The 9,811-nt window shown below is 33.5% G+C and overlaps 1 protein-coding gene and 1 long non-coding RNA gene across 2 annotated transcripts; one reads left to right on the top strand and one right to left on the bottom strand.

The window, feature by feature from the left end:
• Window positions 1-337: 337 nt before the first annotated feature.
• LOC145597594 (NADH--cytochrome b5 reductase 1-like) lies at window positions 338-5,792 on the bottom strand. The gene is made up of 9 exons (XM_081653798.1): window positions 5,476-5,792; window positions 5,210-5,351; window positions 4,704-4,794; window positions 4,505-4,582; window positions 4,270-4,350; window positions 4,062-4,151; window positions 1,925-1,990; window positions 878-964; window positions 338-752 (listed from the first exon to the last, which is right to left on the bottom strand). The coding sequence occupies exons 1-9, from the start codon at window positions 5,582-5,584 to the stop codon at window positions 660-662; spliced, it is 837 nt and encodes a 278-aa protein (XP_081509924.1). The 5' UTR covers window positions 5,585-5,792; the 3' UTR covers window positions 338-659.
• Window positions 5,793-5,850: 58 nt separating this feature from the next.
• On the top strand, window positions 5,851-6,652 carry LOC145597603 (uncharacterized). Its single transcript, XR_014103377.1, has 2 exons — window positions 5,851-6,281; window positions 6,493-6,652. It is a non-coding gene; the product is annotated as an uncharacterized LOC145597603 (long non-coding RNA).
• Window positions 6,653-9,811: the final 3,159 nt, after the last annotated feature.

The raw sequence follows: 9,811 nt of genomic DNA, 5'->3' as shown, positions 1-9,811 counted from the left end.
TTAGTTTTACTAAACTGAAATTATTGTCACCGATTAAACTCACTGCGTATTTATTTATTTATTTATTTATTTATTTATTTATTTATTATTATTATTATTATTATTATTATTATTAATATTATTATTATTATTATTATTATTATTATTATTATTATTATTATTATTATTATTATTATTATTATTATTATTATTTATACAGATTCTCTACTATAATTACTAATTTGTAATAATTAAAAAATTACTTTTACTTACCAAAATTATTTTTGCCGAACTATTATTATTTTAACTAAAGTGAAATTATTTTCACCTTAAGGTGAAGAGAATAAGGCCTAAAACATCATGAAATGCATGCGTTGTTCTATTAGGCAAACTTATAACCCTTTTGCTAATTCCTTGTTAAAACAATTATCTAAATGTAAATCAAGCAAAACAGTTAAACAGGAACTTTACGAGTCAAACTCTCGGACGAATGTCTAATCCTAACACCAATGTGAACAAGCATCTTAAATTTTCTGGTATCAACATAAACACCCGCAGAAATCACATCCCACTTAAGGTGTTCAGCAGCCAGTCATGGTAGCCAATGAATCAAAGAGTACGCCACTGTATAACCCAATATCATGTTTTATATGAAGCTCGATATTACCGGATCAGTGAGATCAGAACTGAAACTGCATGCCAGAAGAATAGCCCAGTTCCTCCAGGTGAGCAGCCATAGCTTTGTTCATAGGCGGAGGGCCGCATCTCAAGATCTGTAAAATTTGTAATTTGGGTTCATTGGAAGAATAAAATGGATATAAAAGTTTGTACAAAAGTTGCAGTCATTCAGCAATATATAGGATTATAGGTTCAGAAGGGAGTAAGCTATCAAACATACCCGTATATCTGATGAAGGTGCAGGGCAGTGTTCTTGAATCATTTCCTTGCTTACAAATCCAACACTGCCTTTCCATCCTTCAGAAGGCTGTATAGAGGAAACAGTAATCCCAAAACAAAAGTCGAAATGATTTAGTTTAGGTGAGAGGAGTTGCAAAACATAGCTTATAACACACAACAGAAAATGTTGCTGGAGAGGAGGATACAACAGATAGTACAGAGTATATATATATCATTTGGAGACATAATTAGTGCTCCATTTGTAAAAAAAAATAAAGTTTAAGGGCCAAATATAAACAAGATAAAAGAAGACATTATTTGCACTATAATTGTATTCATCAACAAGAAAATTGGCAATATTAACAGCACGTTGCACCAACAATTTCCAATCTACTACCTCTTTTGTATGTAGGGATTTCCCGGTTAAAGGGAAATGGGAATTTGATAAGCAGCTCAACCCTCCCATTTCGGCCAAATGAAGTTGAGCCATTACAATTACCAGAGCAACCTCAAGCTATTTTCACATCTCATAAACCCCCCTTAAGTATTCATCATACCTAATCCATTCTTGGATTTTAAAATCAGTATATGAAAAAAATACTGAAAATAGTTTGTCATCCTTGCACTTATTAATTAAGAGGTTTTACCCACTATACTTCATAGACAACGTTAGCAAATACATGAATATAAATTATGTTTGGATGGGTTCATGGGAATCTGCTATACTCTATGACTTGTATAAAAGATGTTTGGCTAATGCAGCATAACATATCCAAGCCCAATTTTGTGACCTCTAGATAGAATGATTATTCAATTAAGGTTTTTTTGGTGACTGAAGCAAGTGAATAAGATGGCGCAATTTATTGGTAGGGCAGGTCAGCAGTTTTTGAGAAGGTAAAACAAGAGAAAATAACCTACACTTAAAGTTAGAGCACGATGATATGCATATAACAATTAATATCCCCTCCAATCCCTCAATCTCCAAAATATAGAAATATAATAGAAGAACGCCAATTCAAACAATATGAGAATTAGAGATGCTACGAACCTGATTAAGGACATAGTATATACTAAAACGGTCAGGATAATTCTCCGCTAGCCCATCCAATTCCTCCTGAACAATTCAAAAATTCAAAGAAGAGCTGTCAACATCAATTCATGTCAATGGTACTTATATATCAACCAAAGTATGGCAAGTATCACAGAGAGAAACTTCCATAATTAAGTCTTACAGTAGTTAATGCATTGATATTATCAGTACAAAAGATTATAGTTGAAATTAGAAAGTACATGTAACAACAGTAGACTGGAATAGAATTATAATTTCTTAAATTGGCTTCTATGTCACTCAGACGAGGTGTGCATATTTAATACAGCTACAGATCAGAGGAGCAGTGAAGTACTTGGATTGAGACAATGAAGGATAAGAGGACTCTGTCCAGACTTACTGGGACTAGGTGGTCAAACAAAATACAAATTCAACACTAAATTGGAATTCAACTTCTAAATATAGGATTAAAAAAAAAAAAAAATTAATAAAATTAAAATAAAAATAAAAATTAAAAAAAAAAAAAAAGAAGATTAAAATTCAAAATCAGATATTTTATGTCAAATACTATGTTAACTGTTAAGAAAAGGAGGAAATTAGATTTTTTTTTTTTTTTCCTCCTTTGTAATTTAGTATCAGTTGCCATACTACTACAATATTTGGACAACAAGTTCATACAAGAATTTAAGGGGATTAAGAAATTCAAATTTGTGCTCTTCAATTATTTTTAAGCCTTCACCATGCAAAAACAGCAAAGGTTCAAATTTGAGTCCTTGGTCAACTCTCTGATATGGCATGTTTCTCTTCCACAAGAAACTATTTACAAGTATATAGTTATCTAAAGAAAGGAAAGAGAATTGAAAAGCTATTATTGCTTCCAATAGATGTTGGCAAGGATAAACTGATCTCTTATCCACCTTAAATATTCCCAGAGCTGCTCACAGAAAAATATAGAATACAGGGAACGATATGAGATAAAATCGGAGTTAAAAAAGTTCATTATTAAGAGACAATGTCCATAGGACCATATCCAAGCATGGTTGATCAAATCAAGAAGTTTGATAACTAAATTCTTAAGCCATAGACGGATTTCAAAAGGTCAAAACTGCTTCTGATTTTCAAAAATTTCATTATATCCCCCTGAGATTTGATCATACTGCACAAATAGCCAATGAAAACTCTGTCTCTTGACTCCTATATTCTCTTTTCTGGTCATCATAGATGAAGCAGCCAAAAAGGATGTTAAAGATTTTGAAATTTTTCTTCACATTTCATATCAGAAGGCTATAAAAGAGCTCCACGCAACCTGTCCTATCCAAGCATTCCTCTATCCCTAGTAGCTGCTGGAAATCCTTGCTCTCCCTCTCTCTTTCTCTATTATTCACTCTTAAGCATATCCCTTCAATTTAGTTACCTCTCCTTGAAGCTGTGGAGCTAGGCAGCCAATTAAAATCTAGATTTTTATGGTACAGAGAGAAATTGCAAGCAGATTCTACCTTTTAAGAGCATTTCTAATTCAAAATTTACCTAAGTTACTAATGTTTAGCCTATATCTAGAAGTGGTACAGTTCTTAATATATCCTAACACACACCATTTTTTTAGGGAATATGTATTTCAACACTTTGGATCACTAGATCCAGATTACTCTTCCCTGAAACCTCATAGTGAATTGATCGGATAAAGTTGTAAAGCCTCAGGCAACTAAGTTGATAGCTAACGTTCTCATATATTCTTTTAGCACATTGTGTACCATTCATGGATCTATATAATCCATCTATTTCTAAAAATCCATAAAGACATTATTCTTAGTTAAAACTAACAATAATGACCCACAAATAAGATAATAGGCAGATGAAACCCCACATATCATAAGTACATACAAGAAAAGAGAATACTTTGACAAATACAAAACATCAAGTTAATTTGTGAGAAAAAAGGCTTGAGCACATTGACATTGCATTAAAAAATCAATAAAATAAAAGATAAGCCAAATTGACAGAAAACAGGGCAGTTGCTCTGTTAAGGGATAGCATACAAATTACTAGGAAGAATAGGTAATGCAAAATATTTAGCTTCACAACAATGCTTACATAATTCAAATTTATATACTAGTATATATGGAAGTAACATCAGTACCTTCAAAAGAATATCCTCATAAGTCACGTTGGCATATATTAGCTGCACTTTAGTTTTGTCTTTAGGGTTCTCCAATATGGCTCTAGCTACCTGGTTCATACATAACGAAGGGAATCAATGTGATTGTTGTCAAAACATATAAATATTCCATATAAACAACGAAGACTGAAGAACAAGTAATTTAAAAAAGGTGAGTATAAATAATTACTTGAAACATTGGAGTGATGCCAGAACCTCCAGCAAGCATCCCAAAAGCTGCCACTTCACCAGGCTGGTATCTGAAGCGCCCCTATAAACTCGATGAAAAAGAATTATGAAGTTAAGAGTCCTGATGATGTTGCATTCAATGGTAAACTCATAACATATCCCAACAGGCACTCTACGTAAAATGACAGACAGAATAAGAGTCAAACAAATCCCGTCATGGAAAATAAAGAACATACCTTAGGTCCCTTTACAGCAAGATAATCACCAACACGCATCTCCCGAAAATGGTGTGACATTCTTCCTTGAGGATACATCTAATTAGAATAAAACCAAATGCGACATCAACTCCATGATTGCAAGAACAAAGCGGTAATATCATATAACAAAGTACTGAAATTGGGGAGTGAAACCAACTCAAAAAAAATTCAGACTTGCCTTGATGACTAACTCAAAGCGCCCAACATCAGAGTCTAATGTAGTTGGAGTGTATGGTTTAATGACCTCCTCTCCTTGACTATCCTTTCCCCTAATATCAATACATTGGAAAACAAATTATTATTTTAATTACTAGCACTAAATTCATAATCATAATAAATAATGTTAGCACAAGCAGATCATAATCATACATTAATAACGTTCCTATAATAAATTCCTTAATTTTCCAAACACTGATAATCTAACTAACCATAAATAAATCAACCTAGTATAAAAATATAATCTTACCATCAAAATATCAGCAATATCTTCTGAGTTTCATCAAAAGAATACAAATAATTACAACCCCACCAAACCAAAGATTGAAAGTCAAACCCATCACAAATGAATCAACCCAATAAAATTCTAAATATTTGTTTAAATTATCAAAAAAAATCTTCTGAAATTCACCAAAAATACAATTCATAAAAATCCCACTAAAAAGCACAATGTATAAAGTTTAATACCTGCAACTGATGTGTTGACCAATGGGAAGACCCAAAACAGAAGTTGGAGAAGGAAGCGCAAATGTAAATTTAGCCACATTATGACTGATTTGGGTGCGTTTCACAAGCTTAAATTCCTTGAAATTCTCAGGATCCAAGCAAACTACAATGAACAAAATCAATCAAATTTGATCATTTTTTATTAAATAAAAAAATAAAAAAAAAATAAAAAAAAAATAAAAAAAACACTCAAATTACAAAGAATCTAATCAAAATGAAATACCCACCTCTAGATTTCTTCTTAGTAGAGAATAAGCAAGAAGCTGAAGCGGCAACAACAACAACTGTCACACCAATGGCTACGATTTTCATCTCAGGAGATTCCAAGAAATCCATTGTTTTTTAATTTTCTATTTTTTTGGAAGGGGATGTTTTGTTACACAAAAAAAATGGAAAAGAGGTTTTAATTTTTGAAGGGAAAGAATGGTGTTAGGTATGATTAATGATACTATGGGCGAAATTAGGTGAGCTGATAATGGGGATGTCAACTATGTATGATTGAAACAATGTGTTTGGGAGAGTTATGGGGGGTTAGATACTTAGATCTCATTCTCTCCCACCAGCCACCACTACTACTCCAGTCCAGTCTTACCTACCACGAGCCTCGCGCAGTGGCGGATCTAACCCCCTGAACCCCGTTAGATCTGGAAAAAAAATTAAAAGTTATTTTAAAAAAAAACCTATAAATAAAATATCTTAAACAATTGCTTAATATGTCAGGCGCTAGCTCAGTTGGTTTAGTGACTCTCAAATTGTGCCACAGATCGCGTGTTCGAAACCCAGGACGCGCAACTTTTTTTTTTTTTTCTCTTTTCTTTTCTCCCTTTTTTTCCCTGTAACTTTCGCTCTATTCAATTGTTCCCTTTCTTTTCTCAATTCTCATACACTGCTCACTGCTGCTTGCTAAACCCTAACTTTCTTCTCCATTTTTTTTCACTTCTCAAGCCGCCGCACCGAGACACGTCCACACCTGTCGCCACTGCTCACCGACGAGGCCACGAGGGTCGAGGGCGACGCCGACGATCTACTCGAGGTAACATTCTCTCACTTACTCCCTGTTTTTTCTTTTCAATTTCTGTTTTTTCTTTTCTGTTTTTGAGTTTTAATTTTGAGTTTTGAGTTTCTTAAATCTTAATTGTTAATATCATAATATGTTGATTCACTTGGATACTTGATTGTTAAATGAATTATGAATTAATTTGGAGTTGATGTAGTACTAATTAATTTTATTTGAATTATTGTAGTGTACTAGGGTGTGACCATGAAAAGTTTGCATCTTTTGTAATTGAAGAATGCTTTTGTAATTTGCATCTTTTTTATGTATTGTATTTTGACATTTAATTGAAGTTATGTATTGTTGTATCGGATCATTTTATTTTGCAATTTTATTGAAATTTGGACTTATTTTGTTGTTTACTTGTGTATTGATATTTATTTGAACATTCTATTTTATACTTGTATACCCGATTTATATCCGTGCATTTGGATATCGGGTGTTTGATAAAGTTCGAACCCCCTAGGTCCAATTCCTGGATCCGCCACTGGCCTCGCGAGCGAGAATGCTAAGTTCTTTCTCAACTACTTGTCATTTGGATCGAGTTTGCTTCGGATCAATAAAAGGGTGATTAATTGAATGTTTTATTCTTGTTATGGTTTTTTCATGGAAATTTTGCAAAAAACCACCTTTTATAATCAATTTTTTTATAAGAAACCACCTTATAATTTTTTTTTTTTTTTTGCAAAAACACACCTTATTCAAAATTTTTTTTGCAATGCCACACCTTTGGCCGGAAAACAAGATTTGACCTTATATTCCGGCGTTGACTCCACCATGTGCGAGTCACGTGCTCACTCAATACCACCCTTTTTCATTTTCCCCCCTTTTCCCCTCCAATTGCACCCTCTCTCTCCTCTGTTTTTCTTTCTCCTTCAATAAATCTCCATTGAAGGCAGCAAGCTCCATTCTTTTCAGCGAAATTAAGCAAGGTAAGTGACGAATTTGTTATTTAATTCCCCCCAACGAAGAATCAAGCTACACCCCACAAATTACCCCTTATTTCGTACTCTTTCTTCCTTAATCTTTCAATTGAAGCAAAACCCTCAATGGGTAAACCAAAAAACTGATTCTTTCCCCAAAAATTTAATCGAGTGAAGTTGAGGTTGTGCAATTGAATAGGAATCTACAAATAAGGGGAGAATTCTTGTCCATATTTTAAGGTTATTGGAATTTTTTTTAATTATTATGTGTGGATGTCGATTGTTGTTGTTGAGGTTGTTGATGGTTGTCGGTTATATTTGTTGATGGAGGTAGTTTGACAGGTGGTTGTTTATGAGATAGCTAGAGTTGAAGACGGTGGTTTAAGAGGTTGGGGTGGAGGAAAGTGGGTGGTGGTAGATCTCGGGGTTCGGGTGGTGAGAGTGAAGGAAGTGGTGGTGGTTAGGTGGAAGAGGAGGAGAGAGAATTCATGGGTGGGGGGAAAGGGAAGGGAGCAGGATCGTTGGCATCGAGGTATGGAGGTGGTCGCCGGTGTCGGCAGCTAGCAAGGGCTGGCAGTGGGCGGGGGAAATTAGTTGGCCGTCGGAAAATTGGTTAGTGGTTTTAGGGCGTCACGTGTGAGGCACGTGGTCGAGTCAACCCTGGAATACAAGGTCAAAGACTATTTTCCGACCAAAGGTGTGGCCTTGCAAAAAAAATTTAGATTAAGGTGTGTTTTTGCGAAAAAAAAATTTTATAAGGTGGTTTCCTGTAAAAATATGGTTATAAAAGGTGGTTTAATGCAAAATTTCATTTTTCCATTATATAGACCCTGAGTTTTTTTTTTTTTTTTTTTTTTTTTTTTTTTTTTTTTTTTTTTTATGTTTATTCACTATATATTCCGAATTTTTTGTAAATTTATCATATACTTTTGAGTTTTCACAAAAATACACCATATATGTTTTGATGACTAGTGATTGTTAACTCCGTCAATCATTAGGGTTAATTATGATTTGAAATCACCTTAATTCCTTAAATACTTTCCCCTACCCCCGAAATCACCCACATTTTTTTAACTAAAAAACCACCCTAAATTTCATTATCTCATACTCAAAATCAATCATACGGATATGATTATGGAGATTTTGAGTGGTTTCAGGGGTTAAAAGAAAGTAGAAAAGTGGTTTCGGAGATGAGGGGAAAATCTAAGGTAGTTTCGATGCATAATTAACTAAATTTCAATCATATTGTTGTCATTAGGCGTATATGGTGAATTTTTATAACAACTCATGGATTTATAGTGAATTTTTATAAGCTCTTATATGGTGAATAAACAAAAAACTTAGGGGTATATGATGAAAAAATCGTTCTTGTTAATAATATAATAATGTGGAGTATGTTATTGTTATACTTAGGCCCTGTTCACTTCACTTAAATAAAAAATAATATTCCGTAATATTTCACTTCAGCAAAAATAAGTCTAGAAGCATAAATAATTTCAGTTCAGTAAAAAAAAGTTCAGTTCAGTAAAAATCTGTAAACTTAAAGAAGAAATATACTAGAAAATCAGTAAAAATAATTTCAGTTCAGTAAAATTAATTTTAGTTCCGTAAAAATAATTTAAGATCAGCAAAAATAATTTCATTTTAGCAAAAATAAGGTAAAGTGAACGGGTCCTTAAATACCAAAGGTCCAAACTAACTGGGGTTTGGCGTAAGTGGTTAAGGGCCTCTTGCTCCTTAACCAAGGTCTCAGGTTCGAGCCTTGGGTATGGAAAAATTCTAGCAGGGAGGGATGTTGCTAGGGTTGCAAACGATCCGAGTCGAGCCGAGTTTTAGTCTGTTCGAACAAAGTTTGATAAGAAAAATTAGTGTTCGAGCTATTTCGAGCTTGAACAATATTTCAAAAATCTTGTTCGAGCTTGGCTCGTTAAGGATTTGACATGTTCGAGGATTGTTCGTGACATACTCGTTTGTAATTTGAGTTTAAGGTCAAGTTTGAACGAGCTTTATTCAATAAACGAGCCGAGTATTATATCGTTAAACTTATAAATTTTAATACATCTACTTAATTTTATATTAGAAGTTTCCATTCTTTCTATGGTAAAAAGGTAATCCAAAGTTTTCATGCCTATATAAGATGTAATAATTTGTAATTTTACAAATAAATATAAGTAAAAGATTTATAAATATACTAAAGTAGTTTTACTATAATAGAGATTTTTTGAGCTTGAGCAAGTTTTGACCGAGTTATAATCGAGCGTGAACAAACTTATGAATATGCATAAACGAGTTGTTCACGAGCATTTTCGAGTCGAACATGATGTTGTTCGAGCTTTGTTCATTTATCTGATGAGCTTAAGATTTTTGTTCAAGCTTGTTTGTTATTTAACAAACGAGTCTTGATCGAGCTTTAATTTGACCGAGTTTGTTCACGGGTATTTCATGAACGTATCGGCTCATTTACACCCCTAGATGTTGCCCATTGAGGTGCCCATGCAAATTCCCGTGGGAGCTTAGTCCACTCGCCAAAGGCGGTGGGAACTCCTCGTAGTAATACCCAAAAAAAAAAAAAAAAAAAACCAAAAG

The sequence above is a fragment of the Chenopodium album genome, chromosome 2, assembly GCF_948465745.1.
Source record: "Chenopodium album chromosome 2, dcCheAlbu1.1, whole genome shotgun sequence".
NCBI classification, from domain to species: Eukaryota; Viridiplantae; Streptophyta; class Magnoliopsida; order Caryophyllales; family Amaranthaceae; genus Chenopodium; species Chenopodium album.
Note: the sequence above shows the minus strand (reverse complement) of the source record. Positions and strands in the feature narration are given on the sequence as shown.